A 23,358-nucleotide genomic window follows, 5' to 3' on the forward strand; every position below is an offset into this window, starting at 1 on the left:
TTTAATTGCGAGAAAATGGAAAAATTTCGGAATGGATGAAATAGGAAGTGTTCAACCCATAGAAATTTAACCATAATGAGCCAATAGAAGTGATACGCAAACATGATTAAGTGCATTATCTTTCATCTGAATACTTATATATTTTTTTAGAAAACAAGAAATACTGATTTCTTTTAGTAACGGATTGTGAAAAGTGAAAAAAAAGGAAAAAATTAAAGTTGCATAATAAAAAGAATCAATATGAAAATTCAAATTGAACACTTCAAAAATGAAAAACATATTGATTTTGTTTGTTTTTTTTTATCCCAAAGCACTGTTATAAAACTCTCACTAACATTCAAATTGAAAGTTAGAACAAAAATATTATTCATAGTTTTCAAAAATGAAATAATCAATTTATAAAGATTTGTTTATTTCATGATGAAAATAAAACATGAATTTTCGGCCATATTAAGCATCAGTCCAAAAGAAGTTCAAAATAAATGAATCAGAATTATTTGTTATTGTGAACCATTACAAAATCTGTTTCTGTTTTTCAAATGGATAGTCCAAAAAATGATTCAGAAGAGAATACGACAGATATGAACAATCAGAAATCGTTGGAAAGTATTCGTTTGAATGGTATTGGAATTACAATTTTATGCATATTTTATTCTTTTCGATGCCCTGTTCTTTTTGTCAATATTTGCAATAAATGTGAATTTTTTGCGCTTTTACGGGATACATCTTAATGCATTGATTTCTTTTAGATAAAGGCGAAAATTTCGAAGACAACATTGAGCAAATAAGAGAAGAGAATGAGAATCAAGTTGAAACTGAGATCATGAAAGAATCAATTGACGATGGTGTGAACAATATTGATCAGAAAAACAAAATTTCAAAGTCATTTTAATCTTTTTCAATTTTCATAGAAAAACAAGATAGCCAATCAATAGACAAAGAAGAAGAAGAAGCTTCAATTGACGATAATTCAAAATCAAAAATTGATATTTCACCAGCAAAAGTTCAAGAACCAGAAACAATGAAAATGGAGAATTTAAAAGAAATCGGAGAAAAGGAAAAAGAAGATGCATTTGAAAGCGAATTCATCGACGCTATTAACAAAGAAAATGGAGAAAAAGATGAAAAGAAGAAGGCTAAAGATGATGAGTTACATAACGTTAAAGATACGGAAGCAAAAGATGGCGTGGAGAAGGAAGGGAAAGGTGAAAATAAGTTTAACAGCGAGAACAGTGAGAAAGAAAAACAAGAGAAAGACAAATATGAAGAAAAAATAGACATAGAGGAAAATCATACCTCAGAAGACACGCAGAAATCTGTGGATGAGAGTGAATCTATTAGCACTATCGAATCGAATGATCCTAACAACAATAATAATCAAACAGACGAAGAACAAAAAACAACATCGAAAGAGGAACAACCGATAGAAACTGAAGACTTTGAAGCAAAGCAAAAAAAAAAAGAAGACGAAAAGAACAATGAAAAAGGAAATGAAGAAAATAATAAAAAAGAGTCCTCAAGTGATTGTGAAGACGAGCACCTGGACACAGAGAAAAAAGAAGAAGATGAAAAAAAAGAGGATGAAGATTTTGAAGATGAGCAAAAGAGCCAACAGCAGTTGAAGGGTTCCTTGAAAGAAGATGAAGGCGACGCTAAAACTACAGAAAGTTCTTCTTTGCATAATTCTAAAGATGATGAAACATCACAAAAAATTTTGAATAACAAAAATGATGAAGGAGGCATTGAAAACAATGATGATCAAATAGAAGAGGAAGGGAAAAGTGAATTGGTTGAAGAACCTCTGACCAAGAATCAAAAAGAAGAAAGCATTAAGGATATCGAAAAAGAAGCTGAAGCTGAAGCTGAAGAAGAAGAAGAAGAAGAGATTAAAGTAGAAGAGAATGAAAAAGAAAGTGTCAGCGTAGAAGACGAAAACAAAGAAGACAACGAAGTTCATCAACAATCTCACAACACAGAGGATATACAAGCAGAAGAAGAGCCAAAGCCAACATCAACAGACCAGTCTTCTGCTTCATCACCAGATTCACCCACTTCGTCTCCTTCCGCAGACGAAAGCGAGCAGCTCTCCAGCTCATCAAAGACAATTGAGGATCCACAAAAAGACGAAGATAACAGCAACTCACTTACCATTCCTATCTCTCCTTCTCTTTCTCAGTCAGAAAGCAGGAAGGACATCCTTTCAGTCGCCAAAGAACACGCAGGAGACATCGAAGAAGACACTTTTCGATCCGATGAGCCGGAAAACAAATCGGTTGAAGATGAAAAGGAAACTTCTGATGAACAGGAACATTCACCTTCACCTTCACCAGGTTCCGATAGCTCTGCTGAAGGAAATGCAGATGCTGTAAGTGAGGAAGACGCAGGAACTCAACGTCCGTTTGAGGTCTCCTCTCATTTTCTGTCTCCTTCATTCAATCCAAATTTGAAAGCAATTCGCTCAATGAACACAATCAGCAGTACGCCATCAGAAGCAGACGAAGAAAGCGACAGCAAAGAAGAAAGAGCAGAGGAAGATTCAGGCGCCACACCAGCTGATTCTTCTGCTTCAAACGCCTCTTCCTCTCATTCATCTGCTGAAGCCGAGGGCGATGCAACCGACGAGGAATCTCCATCCGCATTCACCAGCTCTTCGCTCATCTCTCACAACTATCAGTCGCCGTTTCCTGTGCACAAGCAGCGCTCTCCTGTTTTGCGTTTTGAGAGCCCCGCTGCAGCACGCGAGGCGCACCACACGCGCGTCAGCACGATCGACGAAGAAGACGAAGTGGAGAGGGAAAGGACCCCAGACGACAAGAACAGCGAACAGAAGTCAGAGGACGATGAGAGGGAGACAGGAGAGGAAGGAAGCGAGGAAGAACCTGTTACTAAAGAAGAACAAAAGGACGAAACAGAAGCAAAAGAAACACTACAAAGCAGTGAAACCCCACTATCCGAATCTTCTTCATCCGATTCATTGCCTCTTTCATCGTCCCCTGCACATTTGTCCCCCTCGGCCTCTTCTTCTCCGCCAAATGTAGCATCTTCTTCACCTTCTTCTCTTTCGCTTCCTCGACTTCAGTCGTCTTTGCCATCACTTACGCTGGAAGAATACGAACAGCGGGTGGAGGAGCTGATGGAAGAGCTGCGCAAAACAAGAGAGGAGAAGAAGCCTGAAAGGGAAAGTGACAGAGAAGAAGACGAAGAAAGACGTTCCGATAATAAAAGGAGCAAAGGCACAGACAATTCCCCGATGAATTCAAGGAGCAGCAGAAGAGATGAAAGTGGCAGAAACGAAGACGAAGGTGAAGAGCAAGCGTCTGACGCATTCAACTCTGTTTGGGTGCAGAGAAACGAGAAATACTCAGACACAACAAACACTGCTGAGGCTGACAGAGACGCAGCAGAGCAGAGAAAGAAGGAAGACAAAGAAACACTTTCAGCACTACTTGCTTCTCAGTCAGATTTCTCATTGCGCGCATCAGCAAACTCATCCACAGCTCTTTCCCAGCTGCTCACAACAACCTCTTCTTTTTCACCAGTCTCTCCGTCTGGGACATACACAATCGGAGCAGACAGAACTGTGTCTGTCACTGCGCCTCTGAGCACACCAGACTCGCTGCCCCGCTCGTCGCAGCTGTTGATGGCACGCTCATCAACAGTGGCTGTTCCACGCTATTCTCCCCCGCTCTCCTGCCCTTCACCAACGCTCTCATCACTGCCGAATGCTTCTTCTTCTTCTTCTTCTTCAAGCACCCTTCGCAATTCTAACACATCGCCACCTTCTTCATCAGCACCAACATCCTCCCCTTCATCATCATCATCATCTTATCCAGAGGCTGGGCAGCTTTATTCTCCCCATTCAGCAGCTTCTTCGCCAACCGCCTTCGCTTCAAATGCCATTTCGCCGCATGTTCTCAATCAGATGCGGCAGGAAATGGCGATTATGCAGCAGAAGATGGCAGACTTGGGAGAATCTGAGAGCTGGTGGCGAAGAGAAGCAGAGAAGAAAGAGGAGATGGAGAAGAAGTGGAAGGAGGAAAGGAACAGGGCAGTGGAGAAAGTGGAGATGGCTGAGCGGGAAGTGAAGCGGATGAAAGAAGAGGTTGATGATCTGAAGGCAGCAGCAAAGAGAGAAGAAATGAAAGTGTGGGAGATGGAAGAAGAGGCAGACAGAAGAGAAAGAGACTATCAGATGGAGAAGAGAGAGAAAGAGAAGCAGTGGAGAGATGCAGCCAAGAAAATGGAGTGGGAAAAAGAAGATCTGGAGAAGGAGCTGAAGGAAGTTGAGGATGAGATGGAGAAGCAGAGGAGGGCGCGGGACAAAGACCGGGAAATGTTTGAGGAGATGCGGATGCGGATGGTGGAGCAGCTGCGAGAGGAAGAGCGGAAGAAACAGCGGGCAGCAGAAGACTTGGCAGACGAAGAGGACAAGAACGACGAGTTGGAGCAGATCAATGCGCAGCTGGAGAAGAAGTCCAGCGAACTGGAGAGCCGACTGCGGGAGGCAGCGAGGAGAGAAGAGCGGCTGAAGGATGTGATTGCACAGCGCGAGAAGGAGATCGACGATGCGGAGCAGGAAATCAGAGAAAACCGGAGGCAGCTGGAGATGAGCGATGCAGAGAGGGGGAGGCTGGAGATGCGGCTGGACGATCTGGAGAGGGAGCGAGACGCAGCTGAGCGTGATGGGGAGGAGATGCGGATGAAGTTTGCAGAAGCCGAAAGGATCTGGGCGCGCGAGAGAGACCAGATGAGCCGGCAGATGGAGCAGATGCGCAGAGACCTGATCTGCCTGAGAGAGCAGGCAGAAGCCGAACTGTCATTTCCTTTGTCTGAACAGCGGTCGGCGTATCCGTCGGGCTTTATGCAGGCGCCTTCGCCAGTTTCTCCTCTCTACTCACACAACCAATCTTCTTCTTCTCCCTCTAACTCCTCTTCCTCCTCCCCCTCCTCCTCTCCTTCTGCTGCTTCTTTGAGCACATCTGAATCTCGCAACCGCCGCTCTGCTTTTGCTGCCACTCCACTTGATTCGCCTGCTGTTTACTCGCGTAATTCATCGCCTTCTCAGTCTCCTCTGCACTTCAGTTCTCAGCTTCGCTCGCCTCCTTCTTCTTCCACTGGCTCGCCTGCCTCGTTCTCTTCGCTCTCGTCTGGCTACCAAAAACAGTCGAAGCCCAGCGCATCTCGCTCGTTCTACACATCCACATCGTCACCTTCGTCTCCTTATTATCCGTCTCCTGTTATCCGCCCACCTGTCTCGCTCATCCCTCAGCAAGAAAAGCAGATGGCGCCTTCTCTCTCTCATCAGCGCACGAGTCAGCAGCAGCAGCAGCAACAACATCAACAACAACAAGCACTCCAGATGCGTCGTGAATATCAATCTCGTTCATCACCACAGTCATTGACTGAGCTTTCTCCACCAGAGCTGAGCCGTCTATTGAGCGAGAAGCAAGTTGAGCGGGACCGGATCGAATCGGCGCTGCGTCGAATTCCTCTGACATCGTCATTTCAAGCGATAAATAGAAGGAAACACAACGAATTGACACAGGAAAGCGAAAGAATAGAAAAAGAAATCAATGAGATAAAGAGACAGATGCGATTAAATGGAATGAGATGATACAACAGATTAAATGTTGATGTTGTGAACAAATCCTTTATTTTGCAAATTTTAGCAACATGTTTGTTTTTATGTTTGTATTTATAGTAAAAATTTTGTTTCCTCATTTGAAAATTTTTAACTTTTGTTGAAAAATTTTGAATTTTTGATAATACTAATACAAATTCATCATCCATGAAGCGTATCTTCTCAAAAAAAAAACTGTTTTCTTTTGAATAAGCGATAATGTATTTTTGAAGCATCGATTAATTGTTTGCTCCAATTATATATATATTTCATTATTTCGAAATACCGAAATGAATTTTTCTTTCAGTTTTACAATATCCTCTGAATGCAGTATCAAACTTCATTAAAACTTCAACAGAAATAAAAAGTTTCTATCTATCTATCTATTTATCTATCTTTCCCTTCTTCTATTTTTCCTTCTCCTCTCTCGCTTCCTCTTCTTTATTTTTATTGCAGGCTCAACCTTTTCGCAATCTTCATCTTCTTCTTCTTTAATTTTCCGTATCTTATTTTCAAAAATAAAATAAATGTGAGTGATCTTTCTGAATCAAAATAACGTCATGGCTTTTTAAATAAAAATTTGTTTTAATGAAATATCAGAACGAATGTACAAAATGCATCAATTCATCTTTCTCTCTCAAATAATCCTGAAGTTTCGATTAAAACATTCCACAATTTGCAGTGAATCATTTTCAGTTTTAAAAAGTCAGGATAAACCTTGACATCTGAAAAATAAGGCAATTTCGAAACATTATGGACTTGTTGTATTCGCTGATTTCATTAATTTCTAATTTTTGATAGAAATCAATAGCATTTTTTCATGAAATTAAATATAAATTGCATTAAAAATAACACTTTATCGTTAGCGACGAACTTCGATTTCAAATATTTATGCAAAGTCCAATAAAAATATTTAGTTCAATCTATTTATTTATGGTTGCATCATCAACATTTTCAAACAAATATAATATAATTCAAAATGAGATGATTAAGAAGATATAATATTTAAAAAAATTACACAAATATGATTTATTGTTCGAAGTCCCTTAATTTAAATATATGATTTGTGAGCAAATTCGACAGATTTCTGTTAATCAAATGGAATGTGATATAAATCTCAGAATTTGAAAAAACTCTATTTTTTAAAAATTGCAAATTTTTAAATGTCAGACACTGAAACAACAACTCAAGCTGCGCCAAAAGTTAAACAAACAAAACCCAAAAACAAGAAAAGTACCCCTTCAATTCCAGTTAGAAAGTACATTATCGAAGCAATTGGAAAGTTGAAGGATCGTACAGGAAGTAGTACTATTGCAATCGGAAATGAAATTATCAGAGCACACAAAGATATGGATGTGAACGTTGTGTTTTTAGCCAATCAATTAAAAATACAGCTCAGAAGGATGGTTGCTGAAGGATTATTGAAGAAGCACAAAGCATCATATTTGTTAACTGACAAGACTAAAAAGATGAATAAAGTTACAGAGAAGAAATTGATGAAAAAATCTTCAAAAAAACCGAAGAAAGACAAGAAGAAGAAGACAAGCAAAGTTGTTAAGAAATCAAATAAGAAGTCAGCAAAACCAAAAAAAGCAAAGAAGCAGATCAAAAAGATTTCAAAGGACAAAAAGAAGAAAATAACTTCAAAGCCAAAAACAAAGAAAGCAAAGCGGCCAACAAACAAAAAGAACACATCAAAGAAATCTGCTTAAGTGATTTGAAATGCTTAAGTTTCTTCTTTATCTCATTTCTCTTGTCTTCAATTTTTTTTTCACCACGTCGTTTAATCGTGTTTTTTTAACACGTTCAATTATCTTCTTTATCAAAAAATTAAAGTAATAAAATTTTGGATTTTTAATATTAATTTCAAAAAGGAAAACTTAATATTTAATTCTTTTGATTTAATGAATGAAAAAACTGGAAAATATGAATGAAATTATTTATACAATATATATACATATATCTATTTATAGATTGTAAGTTAATCTTGATTTTGTGAATTTGTCCTTTTTGATAATTCGAAGACCATTATTTGAATGAAAAAGATCAATAAGAAAAATTCCCTAATTAGCGTTGAAACACAAAAAGAAAATTTTCATAAATGTTTGTATTTTTGACATTGTTCGCAACAGCAATCGCACAAGAATTTGAAGAATTCGAAGATTCTGAATATTATGAATCATACGATGACTACACTTATGAAGAATACGAGGAGCCAGAAATTGATCAAGGATTATTCAAAGATGTTAAATGCGGTCTTTGTACGTGAAAACAAAAATTTTTGAATTTTATAAATGAATTGATTTATTTTTGTATGTGCTTTTTATTTTTTTAAGGCCAAAATCTCGTTCAGAAAGCTGAGGATTATGTTACTCAACACGGAGCTCAAGGACTTGGAGATTATTTGAAAAAGAAATTCTGCCCATCAACACCAATTGTTCATGAGACTTGCTATGCTCTTGTTGATTCGATTCTTGATAAGGCCATCCAAATGATTCAACAAAAGTTGCCTCCACAAACTGTTTGCAAAAAATTGAAAGCTTGCAAATAGACTTTGTAGTGTATAGAGTACATTTTTTCTATAGGTTATTTTTTCTTTTCTTTTCATTTTCTGTGATTTTTTTCTTTCAGCTCCTTTTGGGGTTACGAGTTCGAATTAATAAAATAATCCAAAAGAAATTCTTTCTATTTCTGGAAATTTTGGTTGAATGTTTTATCAATAATTAAATTTGTAATTTCTGAATGTTTTCTTTGAATATCCCGTGAATGAAAGCTTTATTCTTCAATTTTGATTAAATAATAATCTTCAAAATGAACAGAATAAAACCAAAGTATAAGAACAGTTCAAGAAACTTGTTTGTTAACAATTAAAAAATTAAAAGTATTTTGCATCCGTTTTTTATTATAAATCGTCAATAAACAAATAAATACCAAATAACTTTTGCTTTTTGATCAGAAATATCCTCAATTTACTGAAAAGCAAAAAAGTTTCAAAAGTGAAAATGTTCATTTTGTTGTTTTCCGCTGTTCTCGCTGAATCTCTTGTTGAGATTGTGAATTCTGATCCAACTTCATCATGGGTTGCAATTGATTATCCACGAGAAGTTATCACTTTGGCTAAAATGCGCGCAATGCTTGGAGACGAAACTGAAGTTGATGGTCTTGAAACAATGGAATATGTGGAACCTGATGGTGTGCCGACGTCATTTGATGCTCGCCAGCAATGGCCCGGAAAGTTATTCGCAGTGAGGAACCAGCAAAGTTGTGGATCTTGCTGGGCTCATGCAACTTCTGAAGCTGTTGGAGATCGTTTTGCAATTAAAGGATGCTCAAAAGGTGTTCTTTCTGTCCAGGATTTGGTTTCATGCGACAAAAACGATAACGGATGCAATGGTGGATCTGGACCAAGAGCAATGTCTTATGCTCAATCAAGGGGAATTACAACAGAAACTTGTCTCCCATACGTTTCTGGAAACGGCCGTGTTCCTTCTTGCCCATCTAAATGCAAAAACAATTCAACAATCACACGTTATAAGACTCAAAATAATCCAACATTCACAGTTGCAAATGTACAACAAGAACTGATGAATAATGGTCCATTGTATTTCCGCTTTACTGTTTATTCAGATTTCATGAACTACAAGAGCGGAGTGTATCAGCATAAATCTGGAAAACAAGAAGGAGGACATGCAGTTCTTCTTGTTGGTTGGGGAGTTGAAAACGGTGTCAAGTATTGGCTTTGCCAAAATTCATGGGGACCATCATGGGGAGAAAGAGGTTTCTTCAAGATCTTGAGAGGAAACAACCATTGCGACAGCGAGAAAGGATTCTGGGCTGGATCTGTTAAGTGCTAAGTATAATTTACAAGAGAATTTTTTTTTTTTTACTTTATTTGCGGTAAGATTTTTTTATTGCAGAGAATTTGTTGTTTTTGTAATCTTTTTTTGGCTAATTGCCTTTATTGAGTTTTGCTTGCTTCATTTTTTAAAAGTTTAATTTTAACAAGCAAAGCACGAGATTGTATTGAAATGTTATTCAAAAAAATTTTTCAAATGAAATTTTCATTCAGTTATGTTTGATATTAGAAAATTAATTCAAATGAATTTGATTAAAAGCACTTTTTGAAAAACAACATTAAATCTTTGGTTGACACAAGTTAAATGGAGATAGAAATACATGAATTGGTAAACTGAAATAAAAGTGCCAGTTTTTTGTTTTCTTTTTGATTCACTTGTGCTTTCAATATATTTTCTGACTAAAATTAAATAAAGATTCTGTAAACATTTCTTTTTGAATAAAACAAGTCAAAATGTTGATAATATAATAATAATTTTATACAATTATAAAGAAAACTTTAATAATAGAAACAAATGAACAATTATTCATATAAAGAGGACAAATAAATTTCATCTCGATCTTATGGATTCGTTCCATTCATCGGCATCACGTTCATTTCTAAGAGGAAGTGTAGAATATTCTTGCATTTCGCGAGTAGTTTGTTGAGTTGCAATAAAGCCTCTTTGTCCGACTGTGTTAAGCCGCCTCGTACGGGAAGCGCCTTGAGCTGGTGCACGAGGCTGCAGAGGAGGGAAAAAGGCATCAAACATACCGTGGGCACCTCTGCTTCCTCCCCTTCCAACTCCAGCTCCGCCTCCCCTCCCCATACCATTCCCTCCTCCAAAGCCGCCTCTTCCTCTTCCACCGCCAGCACCTCCTTCGTTTGGTCCGTTTCCTGCAACATTTCCTCTTCTGTGAAGTGCCTGTTCTCTTGCATTAGCCTCAACAACCTCCCTGAGGAACTGCCGCACTTCCTCAGGCAGCTCCGCCTCTTGCTGCACCCGCATCTGCTTGTTCGTCTTCCGCTCTTTCCGCACCATCATCACTAGCGCTGCAATAAATACTCCCAACACAAGAACAAGAGCCACAGGTAGCACAATCAGTACAATCTGTACCGCAGACAGCCCACCTCCGCCATTACCCTGTGCCTTTTTATCGCCATCTGTGCCGTTTGTTGCATTTGCAGGTATCTCATTCCTCAACGGAAAAGCAGCAGTAAAGTCGTAAAGAGTGCGCCTTACAGAAGCATAGAACAGCAGCCGAATCTTGAATTCGTTGATTGAACCATTCAGCGCAGACAGTGGAACGAAGCCGAGTGCGACAGTATCGTTTGGATGGCTGGCAAGCGGCAGGCGTTTCTTTGAGACCAGTGAGTCCTTTGTTTTGTTAATCTCCAATAGCTCCATCTCCAAGTCGCACGGAATCAAACGGTCACCTTCAAAAGTCACTTTGAATCCACTTTCTGCATTGGTTGAGTCACCCATCTGATAAAAGTCTGTTGAACGTGCAGAAGAAGGACCGTTTCCCTCATCAGGTTTATACTCCTGCACATCAACTTTGTACAAGCGAGGGATGAAAAACTCTGACCCCAGCAGAGAGAGTGGAGTGCTCGACGCATCGCAAGTGAAATTGATGTCTATGTCTTTGTAAGCATCCCATTCAGAATCTATCCATCCGCTTTGCTTCATACCAGTGCCTTCATCTTGATTGTAAGTTCTCGTTGTCTTTCCATTTTCAAACGAGGCAGCTTCTTTTGGAGCACGAGCATCAAGCCAAAACGATGAAGAGTACTTCACATCTCCGTCTCCTCCGCTCAAAGAATTAATTGTGACTTTCCCACCTCCCTCGCAGTGGATGTTACGCCTCATAGAGGGGAAAAACTCGTATTGTGGGTTGTTGTCAATAAATGTGCTGTCATAAATGCTCATGTTCCCACCAACCATCGTCACTGCTCCATTTGGAAAGCGCGAAAACTTGGAGTCTGTGAGTGTTGTGGTGCAGTTCAGGAAATGGACTGTTGAAGCGTTCCAATGGCAAACTGGAGATGATGAATCTCTTACCATATGTCTGATAGAGGAGCCTAAAGAGGGCAAGATCCCTGACGATGACGAGGTTGGCTTGTCAGATGCTTCCCCATCTCCGACCATTGTTACAGCTGAAAACAGAACTTGAACGTTGGTAAAGCATCCTGTCATTCCTGTTTCATCATCATCGGAATTGAGATCTTCGTTCTGTTCCTCGCTCATTTCCTTACCAATTCTGGAGAAAGAAGTTGTATACAACTGGAATCTGGGCTTGGTCACGTTAATGTCGTTGTTTGGAGGCGAAACATAATCAGCTTTGGCATTGCAGAAAATGGGTTTTCCTTGCGCACGATACAAATCTTCGAGAACTGCATTTTCAAATTTTACGATTGTTGAAGTTTTGTTGGTGCCGATTTCTTCTGTGTTCGTCTGGAAAACATCAAATAGAGGAGACCCGCTCAACTTTATGTCTGTAGCTCTAAGTCCTCTAATTGTAGCGTTTTTGCTTGTTTTGATAAGAAATGGTGGAAGTGATGTTGGAGTTGTTAAATCATTAAACTTCTGTTGCACGCTATTTGCGGTTGAAAAAGAAGAATCCGATGATGAATTGATGCTTTCAGGCAAATTGAAGAAAGGATTGTTGCTTTTGCTATTTACAAGCCGCACTGATGATAGAACTGCAACGCGCGGGATGAAATTGAAATTAGACAAATTAACATTAGCCAAGACAAAATCGCTGTTCTCAATTGCAAATATGCAGAAATCAACTGTGCAAACAGTGGTAGCAGCAGAAGAAGAAGAATGCATTGAAGATGAAGATAAGGCAGAAGGACCCGTTGAAACTGGAATGCTTTCAAAGTTGTTGCTGTGAGAAAACGTACAATTGCATACAGAGAGAGACGTTCCAGTGGAATATACAAATGCATACAGAGGAATCAAGTTCGTTGAATCACCATTGGCCGGAGTTGGTGCATATCCAACCATCGAAAAATTCAATCGATACATGCGAGCTTGTTTAGTGTTGATAAATTGTGCGCGTTTGTCTTCATTCATCGCATTCTTTGCTGCAGTGGCTGAATGGTAATAATCTCCTGTGATAATGCGAACATTTGGAGCAACATAGTTATAATACCTTTCGCAGCTGTATGACGAGAGTTCCGCATTCGAAATATCAATCTCTTCAGAAGGGTCGACCACTGTATGGGAATCGATGCTGATCAGTCTGAGGGACACCGAGCCAGTGCTGTATTGCAATGCGTATGAATGAGCAAGGGAATATGAAATACTGCGGCAAGGATAAAGAACTGTTCCGCAAGCATACCAATCAGACCCTTCAGGAAGCATTTGGGGCAGTACTTGATTGGATGCTGAATTGGTTGAGACAGACTTTTGCATCAGAGAAGTTGGTGACAATCCTGCAGCAAGTGATGCTTGAGATGCTGAAGCTCCTCTCACATAAATCTGATTTGCCTTATATGATATAACAGAGTCTGTCATGAGATCCTTTTCTTCCTGCGAAGAACTTGGACTAGTTTCTTTTCCGATCATCGCATCCTTCAAATAATCTGCTTTCACCATCTCTGCTCTTTTCGCGGGATCGTCGTTTAAATTGCTTTGTAAAAATGTGAGGTGGTCAAACAGATATGTCTGGTCAAAAGACGGAATCGCTAAATAAAGGAAGTGCCCCTTCGTTGCGGATGTTTGAATAATAACAGCTTTGGAAATTAAATACACGTTTTTATCGAAAGAAGCAGCTGATGATGAGGTAGCTGAAGTTATGCTTTCAAACTGGGCGCTACGGATGTAAAAAGATGAATTTCCTTGATAAATCACATTGAGGTACAATGCACCACCACATCCAGAAGAAGAATCCGCAGGTGGAGAAGATGCTGATTTTGCGGAAGTGTTATTAAAGACGCACGCTCCGTCAATATTAAATTCTCCTCCACCCTTCGAGTCTGCATCGTCATCGTCCATCGTAACATAAGCCACTCCACCATTTCCATCCTTCACTTCGATGTTTTGAAACGAGCAATGCTCCAGCGACAAAATCCCTGCAGCGCCCACAACTGCATCAAATACTGCTCCATCCCCGTTCTCCTTGCTAATTAATGATACATTTGTTGTGCGCATGACAAGTGATGCGCCTTTTGAAAGTTTGAAAACAGAGAAAGTTCCAAGGCTAAATCCACGTCCGCCGATAGAATCTGCTGCTCCGATTGTGCATCTATGAACAACAGTCTTCCCTGAAAGCAAAGCAAATACACTCGAGTCAACCACAGCGTTTGACATTCTTCCGCTTTGTGATTGAGAAGAAGACTCTGATAATGCAGAAGTTTCAGATGGATAGATGGAGCATGAAATTAACTGCAAGAATCCTTCGTTATGTGTAACTGTGGCCAATGGGTGATACGTTGGATTGCTGTTGGAAAAGGCAATCAGTGACAGAAAACTGAATGTGCCTGTTCCATTTTCGACAACAAAAAATGATAAATAATCTTGATTATCCAAGTTGTTATCATGATAAAATTTAGATGCTTTATTACATGCTGTGCCAATGCTGTTTTCAGCCAGATATGTTTTATCTTTGCCTTTTCCTTTGATATCAAAGTTAACGCGATTCAAAAGAAATCGTTTTTCTTCATCGAATACGCCTTCGCTCAAATGGAGCGTGACAAGACGACGAGACTCCACGCTACTTTCAATTTTTGTTGTGATTGTTTCGATAAGTCCTGAGAGAGATGAACAAGGAAGCGACGAACCGCCACAATCATTACTAAAGCTGTTGCTTGCAGATAAATGTGCAGTTTCTTGCTCGGATGAAGAAGAGTAACGTTTTGTTGTGCTGGCGTAATATTCATATTCAAATGGTTTCTTCAACCAATCATATCGATAATCTTCAGTAACTTCCTGGTTGCTCTTGAAAATGTTGGAATCAGAAGTATTCTTTGAATGACATTCAGTTGCAATGTTGACAAAATTGTCTCTAAAATCCGTTATTTCATACAAACGGAGGGGAGCACGCCCCATCAATTCTGCAATGCTTCTTGGCATTCCTTTTTTGAATTTATTGCTTGACTTTGTGGTTGATATTTGTGTTTCCTTTATTTTATTCCCGTCTTTTGATTTTCCAATAAATATCTGTTCAGTGCAACTGTCTTTTGTTAATAAAGCATCATTTTCAATCATCGATGAACATTCAGAAAACTCATCTCTGCTGTTTGAAAGTGTTGTGTTATCATCAAATTCCGCATCTTGCTCAAACAGAATTGTCTCGTTCTGGCTTGTTGAGGTGCATCCAGTGAAATGATCTTTTAGTACAAATGCAGACGAATCCTTATCGTAAATAATGTCAGTGCCATAAGGCGCAGAGTTGCTAAAAAATGAGCAGTGAAGCAGCTGAGGTGCCATAGCGGCTCTCATAAGACCGACAATTCCAAATCCCCCTCCACACATTACTGAATTGCATTCGCTAACTACACAAAACAAAAATTGTAGTTGCCTTCGACGCAGGAGAAAAAGAGCGGGATTAACTTGCTCATCAAGATTACAGATTGAAGCATTGCTTTCATTTTTTGAATTTCGTAATTTTTCAATGGAATTTGATAAAGAAAAGCTGTTTGCTCCTTTCAACTTTCCCCACATATCTGAAGGAGAAGGCGTTTCAACAAATATCCCTCCTCCTACTCCTCCCCAACTTGTGTTATTCAACGCCCTACACATAGAAAATATGCAATTTCCAACAACAGCATCAACAGGTGCAAAAACAATGTAAAGACCACCTCCAAAAAACGCACTGCCGTTGGTAAAGTTGCAGCCTGTAATTGTAAGCCAAATTCCGTTTCCATCGTCAATGCAACCTCCAGATGTTGGAGCTGACGCGTTAGTAAATCGACAGTCAATGATAATTGACCCTCTTCCTTGAGCTAAATTCAAGCATCCTCCGTCTCCTCCATTTTGAATATGTGAATTCTCAAAAACACAACGAACTATTGTTATCAACACAGTCTTGCCAGAAACATAGATACATCCACCACGATCATTAGTGCTTATGCAAGAAAATTCAGTATCTTTAAAAATCCATTCTCCTTGCGATAATTCAGTTCTGCCAGTTCTAGATTCCGTTGAAGAGAAATAATTTGTATAAAACAGTTTATATTCGTCAGGTCTGTGAAAGTGAGGATTATAAATATCCGATAGTGAATGATTATTCTTTATACTGAAGAATGATGAATTTTTGCAGAGAAAATTTTCTGAAGTAGAATGCATATCTACAATTGAACTATCAATCGGACTCTCAGAATTCTTGAAATTACATGAAGTTAATGAAATAATTGATGTTGGAAAATGCGAAAAAATGCCCGTTTTGGTAATGTTGTAAAAGGTTGAATATTTTAAAGCTGTTTCGCCTGAAGGATTTGTCAAAAACGCAGATTTTGATAAAGAATAATCAGAGATTGAAAAATGTTCAATAGAAAGCATTGAATATCTACTAAAAGAGCAAACAAGAGGTTGAAGATCAGCAGTGAAATGGTGGTGTAATGAAAATGTTAAATTGTGGAGAAGAAGAGATGATGACATGAGAAAAAAAGGAGTTTGAGGTGTTGTATAATGAAAACAAATATCTTTCATAACAAGTGATGAAGAATTAGAATGAATTATGAATTTTTGAGATGGAACATTTAAATATAAATCTTCAAAATGAACTGTGGAATTTCCAATGATAAAAAACGTTTGAGATTTTCCAGTCAATTCAAGAACAGAACGCTTGAAATTTTGGGCTGTTAGTCCTATTTTATGTTGGGTAATATGTGAATCGTTTTTGTGTTGTAATCTTAACTCATTGTCTCGGTGACAAGAGTTTTGAAGAAATGTTCTATCTTCGTTGAAAGATCTGAAGCAATTATCTTGAGGACATATCGAGCATGAATAAAATGCAATAATAAAAAAAGATAATAAAGAGAGAAGAAAATGCTTCATGTTCAAGAGAAAAGATGTTTTGCTCCAATTTTGATCGAATTAACCATTAACATAAATTTTTTAAAGTTGTGAAATTATTTAAACTGAAAATTTGAAGTTAGAGCTTTAAACTATTTTGATGGTAATGCAAAAATGTTTTCATTGATTTTTCAGCGAATTAAAATTTTTATAATTATATTTTTGTTCGAATCATGCAGGAATAATTAAGTGCGAACGTTTTTTTCCTGTAAATGCAATCTATATCTGAAACAATTTTTCATTGAAGAGATGTCACAAGTTGTTTCATCTGATCCAACTGAAAATTCTATTGAAGCAGCAGAATCTTTGGCAAAAGCTGAACAACTAGCAAAAGATCGTGCATATATAAAACAGGAAATTGACAAACAAGAATCTCATCTTTATCACAATGTTAAACTTATGAATTATCCACCACCAAAAATGGCGAAATTAATGATGGTCAAGCAGCCAAATCGCGAATCGAAACCAACTATTCCTAAAAAAACAAAGAAAGCAACTAAACAGCAGAAAGATGTATTTCTTGGTTAAAATATTGAAGAACATTTAGATGAATGCACGTTTTATCGATAGCATGATATTTATTTTAACTGTGTTCTTTATTATTGATGATGTTTTTTAATATAAAAATTAAATCCTTGATAAATTTTTCACTTAAACATAAAACAAGCTTAGCATTGATAGGAAGTACATTGATAAATTTTTGATATTATTTGGATAAAGAAGTTTTCTATCATAAAGAATGGGTACAATGAGTTTTTATTTTTCGAAACGGGAAAGTGTAATTCAATAATTTTGTCTCAATCGCGTAAACCACATATTGTTCGTCAAAAAAGGGAGATATTATATGAATGATACAAAAGTATTCTTTCAAAATATTGATCCTTCTCATTCAGATACATTTTTAGTCGAAATTTTTGAGGTTTACACAAAAACTCTTCGATCGTTTTTTCATTATCTTGCGTAATTAATTGTTAAAAATGATCTTGAATCATAAAGACATGTGGAACTGTTTTTTCTTGGAAACGTTTTACTGATGTTTTTGGTGTAAAATGGAAGACAAAAGGAACATGCTCGTTCACGGATTTAGCATCAGTAGCAAAATCCTTGCTTGTATTTTCAGATTTTTTGCATAATGGAAAAGTTTATTTTGTATGTTACTTTGTTATCTTTTGAGATTATAAGTTCAAGATGCAAAATTACAGGCACCATTTGCATGGAGCAACAAATTTAATGTCAAAGTTGAAAATACAAATGCTGTGTTAACAAAGATTAATGACAGTTCAGGATCTGAAGCTCTGGAACCATGTAATGTTTTTCGCTTTTCTCTTGAAGAAATTTCAAATACAAGGAAAATAGTACGTCAAATGCTAACGCAGTTTGAGACTTCATCCCTAACTTATATTCGCTTGAAAAGCAAGGAGAAAAAGTTTCTGCGAACAAAGGAAATTAAAAAGGATATCAAAAAGTTCAATGATTTTAATAGCTTATTTGAAAATCCAGAAGTTGAGAAGTATTATGAAAAGGAATTCTTGAAAGACAGCAAGTCCTTTTCTTATTCCATTAACCGGAAACTGTGTAATTTATTGAGCGCATCAAGATTGTTTATGAATTATTGGGATGAACTGGCTAATACTCCATTGGATTATCAAATAACCAATAAATATTTTGTGGGAAGTTATTTTCGAGCAGCATGCATTCGTGATTCACCAACTTTGTGTTCTTTTTCATGCGTAGCTGTCGAGCATGCTGATAGTGCTTACAGTATGCAGAACAGTGATTGCTTAGAAAAGTGCGTGCATATCGGAAATGATAGTTTAGCCATTGATGTCAGTAACGTAATGTCTCTACTGTTAACAAAAAGAATTATGAGCACATTGCACAATGATACAAGGACTCTGCGTATAGAAGATGCAGCAGACCAAACAGATTTCAAGGGGGAAATGGATGAAGCTTACATCAAACGTGAAAGAAATAGCGAAGCAGTGAGCAGACAGTCAGATAACGAAAATATGCTTCTTTGTCTTCTTTCTGCACTCGAAGAGGAGGAGGAAAAAGAAGAGCTTGAGAGAATTAAATGGATGGAAGACAATTATCAGCCGGTGGCAATTTATTTTGCCGGAGAAACAAAATTGGATGAAATTGACATGAATAGCATAGAAAACAGCTGGAAAGATGACTTGGACGAAGAGAAAGATGGGTCTGCAATTGAAGATTGGCTTCTTCTTGATGAAGAAGAAGAAGAAGGCGAAGACGAAGACGACGAAGATGATGATAATAGTAACGATGACGAAGGCATTGCCCATAAGCCCCGTGATTATTCAAGGAAAATCGAAGAACCAAAGACTAAAGAAAGAAGAAGCACTGAAAAAGTTGTCAAAGAAACAAAGCCAGTCCACATCAAAGCTTCAAAGGAGACGTGGGCAATTCGCCGGAGAGAAGACAGCGAATATGAAGATGCACACAAACAGACAGACAGACGGAGAAGCAAAGAAAGAAGCAGAAGCACATCAAACCCAGCGAAAACGGAAAAATCGTCAAAATCGTCAAAATTGAAAAAAACGGAAAAAACATCAAAATCTGCAAAAGAACATTCTGATAAAGATGCTTCTCGGAAGAGTGAACATCACCGCCATCACAAAGGCCATCACCACAATTCGTCTCGTGATGGGAAAGAGCATTCATCGGAATCAAAGGAAAGAACAGATCATCATCATCATCGCAATCGCCATCATCATAAGAAGCAAAAGCTTCACAGTGAAAGTTCAACAGAGCATTCTTCAAAAAAGACTCATAAATCTCACAAACATCACAAAAATAAAGATAAATCAAACCAAGGGACAAGAAAAAAGCGCATAAGCGCATCAAGCTCATCAGAATCTTCTGCATCCTTGTCGCCTTCTCATTCAAAATCATTAACGAAGGCTTCAAAGCAGCATAAGTCAAAATCTTCATCGAAATCTGTGTTTTCTGTGTCATCTGAACACAAAAAATCAGACTCATTTCCATCTCATTCAAAATCTCTCAAAAGGCATTCGCGTTCTCCTTCTTCAAATTCGCAATCCCCACTCAATCAAAAGAAGGATAGTTCTGTTTCATTTTCAAGGCCATATCAACCACACAAAGCGAAAGCACCTGCAAGTGTCATTGTTATTGACGAAGATGAAGACGACGAGGATGACAATGACATCAATAATAGCATCAACACCCATGATTATGATGATATGAGAAGCAGCAAATCATTTGGCGATTCTTTTCCCCGCTCAAACAGAATCAATCCTCATCTGATTGATCCTCCAAAGCCGAGGAGCGAAGAGCAGACGTTCTCAGCAAAGTATTCGAAGCCTGCTTCAAGTAATTCTTCGAGCTTTCTGAAGAGCCGAGCATCTGCAGACAGAGCAGGATCAGAGGAAAGGCGCAGCGAATGGATGGGAGGGTCGCTTATATCGTTCTCAGGCAAGCCGCCTCCTTCATTCACGAAAAGAGACGGGAAATACAATTCGAATCCACAAACAAGCCAGCCTCAAAAAAGAAAAAGGTATCAGCCATCAATGAAAAGCACTGAAGATGAGGCATGGCATATATATCCACCACAACCTCCACCGCAACCTGCACATCAGTCTTTGCCTAAAAGTATTTTGTCTTCAAAGACTCCTTGGTTTTCGGATTCATCTAATTCAACAGATCCTTCTTCGTCATTGTCTTCATCATCCTCTTTATCAAACTCAACGTCTTCTTCTCTTTATTCTTCTTTGTTATCATCATCATCCTCACCGACATCTTCATCAGCGTCTTCATCGTTGACTTCTTCTTCTTCGTCGTCGTTATCTCCGTCATTATCCCCATCTTCTCGTCGTCATTCTCCCATTCGTAATAGCTTGATGCCAACTCAATCTCAATCCCAATCTCAGTCTCAGTCTCAGTCTCAGTCTCAGTCTCAGTCTCAGTCTCAGTCTCAGTCTCAGTCTCAGTCTCAACCTCAATCTCAATCTCAACCTCAACCTCAGTCTCAATCCTCACGTCCTCCAATCTTCAAGTCCGTTCCAAAGAGACCTCAGGTTATGTCTTCCTCTTCACATTCATTCCCAACTCCTCGTCCAAAGTCCAATCAGCCTTCATCGGCCAGCTCTCCTACGCCTCGGCCTTCACAGCCGTTCAGGCCTGAGCCTGCTGCTCCTTCAAGAACACAGCCTTTCAAAAAGCCTCCACAAAAAGTCTTGCCGCATCGCCCGCAGTTTCCTCCTCCATTTGCATCTGATCACTTTCAAGTGCCGTTGCAAGCACCGCCAAGTTATCAAGCATATCCAGCTACTTTCACTCCAATTGTTCCGATGGTGCCATTTGTTCCGTATTCTCCAGCTGCAATGCCTTCTTCTTTTGCATCTGCCTCTGCTCCTCCAATGAATCCTGCCCAACCTTATCAATATGCTCAATCATCGTCGTCCCCTTCGAGCTTTGGAATGCAACCAACAGATGCTTCGTATTTATTGCAGAATCGATCTCAGGAGAATGGCATCGTTTGAGGGTGTACGAGAGAAAATGGATATTTATTATATTTGTTTATAACATCGCTAGGCAATCTTTTTTATTCAGGTGTGTCAAAGCATATCAAATTTCCGAGATGTAGCTATAAGCACAACATATTTGTCAAGGAGGTGATGATAATGTTACAAACAGTTGCTGCTCAAAATAAGGTGCAAAGAGAATAGTGTGTGAAATGTTTTCAAAATCTTTTTTCATTTTAACTAAATATAATTGAAATAATTTTTTTTTCCAAACTGTTTTGTAGATAAATGATTGAACGGAGTCTGTATCATGTTGATATGTTTTTAGAAAACTGCGCAATGAGAAAGAATAAAATCAAGAAAAGCAAATTGATTTATTCCTCAAAATGTTATTGAAGAGTTGAATTTGCTGAAAAAAAATTCAGCATAACGAAATATGACAGGGCTGTCTGCGAAAATTGCAATTTGTGTTCGCAAGGATCCCTCTATTGCAACTATTAATAAACCAACAAATTTGAAAGAATTTGATATTTAATCTCTTAATGGATCAGAGAAAGAAATAATTTTTTTATTAATTTTTTGAAACTGATCATTCTCTATCAATTTATTGATTTTACAGTAGATTACTTGGGAACGTCTACTTGTTTTATGAATTTGTCGTTTTTGACAATTTCATAATTAGTTTTTCTATCCATTCATGTAGAGTATGCTTGTACTTCATTATCTTTTCTTTCTCTCATCAAATATTATCTTAAATACTTTTTAGTTATAGCACAATCGTTCCGATATTTCACTTCATAAAAATTGATCATGCCGGTTAAGTGTTGTTCGAGGCAACGCCGAGAATGGCTCGGTGACCCTCAATTCTTTTGGTTCCTAGGAATTATTGTTGAGCAAAGTGTGAGTAGGTGGTGGTGAAATGAAATGTGTGAAAAAATTGTTTTAAAAAATGAAAAACTCACTTCAATCATTGTTCAAAAGGAAATTGAAAAAAAAAATTCATTATCAATCACATCACGCAAACTGCAAAATGCAGTTTAAAAGAAGAAAAATTAAATCTCTTTGAAGATGAAAAATATTTAATTTTTAATTCTATAAACATGTATTTTTAACAAAAACTGTTATCAAAAGATAGAAGACACAACTTCCAATTTGAATTAGGTTTTAATCCGAGAAAAAATGTACATTTATAATAAGTATTTTTATTTCTAAGAAAGAAAAGCAAAAGAGAGATTCAAATAAATAAACAGAAAATGAATGACAAACACAATTTGAAAATGAAATAGTTGATTTCTTGAAAACTGAATTGTTCAGGAAAATTTTTGTTTATATCATTCAAATTAGAAATTAACCAAAAAAATATTCGAAATTCATTGTTGAAAGACATTTTTTTAAATTTGAATTATTTAGCTTCCACATGAGTTGGGGGGAAATGAATTTCAACTCAGTCAGCGAAAATCAGTCACTCCGATGATGACGAATTCAAACTTCTGATAATTTGACCCATATTTATCATTTTTGTTTCAAAATTTTTTCTTTCATAAATTGATTGATATGGATGCTTCTTTTTGAAATCACACTTTCGTTCGAGATTTGATAAAAATATTTACTCAATTGAGAAATAATAAACATTATTTACCTCTTTGTTCATATTAAATTGAAGAAATCACAAATGATTTCAACTTTGTTTTTCTCAGCATCAAACTGATCTGGTGAAGAAGAAATAGAAATACGTTTGAACGAGTTCTTAGGAGTTCATACCTTTTCTTTGATATTCAAGATTTATGAAGATTGAGAAGTGGAAATACAAAATGTGGAATGAAGGAGCGAACTGAATGTGCAATTTTTGGGGGAGCAACATTTTCAATTTCTCATCATTTCTTTTATTAATACTATAAAGATGTTCTTCGGGTGGGAATTATGTGTCACATGACAAAGTCTGCGGATATTGAAAATAATGCGTTCAACTCATGTTCGAAGCAAAATTTTCATGGAGGAGGAATATATGCTGTAACGATATTAACATGTGTTCGGATCAGCGGATGTAAATTCCAGAATTGCAAAGCAAATAGCTATGAAGGGGAACTTCTTCTTGAAAATTTTCAGGTTTCAGGAACAGGATGCGTTGGAACAGAAAATGGAGGAGTGGAAAATGTTCGTGTGTTTGACTGCGGTTTCACTTCATGTTAGGTTACAAATACTGGAGGTGGAGGCATGCATTGTAGAACTGTTCCTGCCACGCAATTCAAAATGAGGAGCCTCTTGTTCATTTCATACAACACTACATCAATTGGAAGAGGTTTATATTTTTATCCAAACCAACAAACAGCCTCAAGCAATAGCATTTATTGTTATTTCATCTTCTTCCACAATTGCA

The 23,358-nt window shown here is 37.7% G+C and overlaps 7 protein-coding genes across 7 annotated transcripts; 6 read left to right on the top strand and 1 right to left on the bottom strand.

Annotated features, from left to right (window-relative positions):
* The first annotated feature begins 512 nt into the window (after nt 1-512).
* On the top strand, nt 513-5,815 carry MONOS_1154 (uncharacterized protein). The gene is made up of 3 exons (XM_067864079.1): nt 513-621; nt 750-845; nt 912-5,815. The coding sequence occupies exons 1-3, from the start codon at nt 540-542 to the stop codon at nt 5,612-5,614; spliced, it is 4,881 nt and encodes a 1,626-aa protein (XP_067735825.1). The 5' UTR covers nt 513-539; the 3' UTR covers nt 5,615-5,815.
* A 943-nt stretch (nt 5,816-6,758) lies between these two features.
* On the top strand, nt 6,759-7,471 carry MONOS_1153 (Linker histone H1 and H5 family protein). Its single transcript, XM_067864068.1, has one exon. It carries the CDS (start codon nt 6,784-6,786, stop codon nt 7,330-7,332), a length of 549 nt encoding a protein of 182 aa, XP_067735826.1. The 5' UTR covers nt 6,759-6,783; the 3' UTR covers nt 7,333-7,471.
* Nucleotides 7,472-7,688: 217 nt separating this feature from the next.
* On the top strand, nt 7,689-8,462 carry MONOS_1152 (uncharacterized protein). The gene is made up of 2 exons (XM_067864057.1): nt 7,689-7,881; nt 7,957-8,462. Exons 1-2 carry the CDS (start codon nt 7,722-7,724, stop codon nt 8,169-8,171), a joined length of 375 nt encoding a protein of 124 aa, XP_067735827.1. The 5' UTR covers nt 7,689-7,721; the 3' UTR covers nt 8,172-8,462.
* Nucleotides 8,463-8,581: 119 nt separating this feature from the next.
* Nucleotides 8,582-9,664, top strand: MONOS_16925 (putative cathepsin B6 cysteine protease). Its single transcript, XM_067869800.1, has one exon. It carries the CDS (start codon nt 8,623-8,625, stop codon nt 9,472-9,474), a length of 852 nt encoding a protein of 283 aa, XP_067735828.1. The 5' UTR covers nt 8,582-8,622; the 3' UTR covers nt 9,475-9,664.
* A 10-nt stretch (nt 9,665-9,674) lies between these two features.
* MONOS_1151 (uncharacterized protein) lies at nt 9,675-15,763 on the bottom strand. Its single transcript, XM_067864046.1, has one exon. The coding sequence runs from the start codon at nt 15,748-15,750 to the stop codon at nt 10,027-10,029; it is 5,724 nt and encodes a 1,907-aa protein (XP_067735829.1). The 5' UTR covers nt 15,751-15,763; the 3' UTR covers nt 9,675-10,026.
* A 747-nt stretch (nt 15,764-16,510) lies between these two features.
* Nucleotides 16,511-17,166, top strand: MONOS_1150 (uncharacterized protein). The gene is made up of 2 exons (XM_067864035.1): nt 16,511-16,582; nt 16,659-17,166. Exon 2 carries the CDS (start codon nt 16,729-16,731, stop codon nt 17,005-17,007), a length of 279 nt encoding a protein of 92 aa, XP_067735830.1. The 5' UTR covers nt 16,511-16,582; nt 16,659-16,728; the 3' UTR covers nt 17,008-17,166.
* Nucleotides 17,167-17,224: 58 nt separating this feature from the next.
* On the top strand, nt 17,225-22,048 carry MONOS_1149 (uncharacterized protein). The gene is made up of 5 exons (XM_067864023.1): nt 17,225-17,398; nt 17,476-17,628; nt 17,682-21,184; nt 21,266-21,685; nt 21,748-22,048. Exons 1-3 carry the CDS (start codon nt 17,324-17,326, stop codon nt 20,997-20,999), a joined length of 3,546 nt encoding a protein of 1,181 aa, XP_067735831.1. The 5' UTR covers nt 17,225-17,323; the 3' UTR covers nt 21,000-21,184; nt 21,266-21,685; nt 21,748-22,048.
* Nucleotides 22,049-23,358: the final 1,310 nt, after the last annotated feature.

The sequence above is a fragment of the Monocercomonoides exilis genome (genome assembly GCF_001643675.1).
Source record: "Monocercomonoides exilis strain PA203 chromosome Unknown scaffold2-2631571, whole genome shotgun sequence".
NCBI classification, from domain to species: domain Eukaryota; phylum Preaxostyla; order Oxymonadida; family Polymastigidae; genus Monocercomonoides; species Monocercomonoides exilis.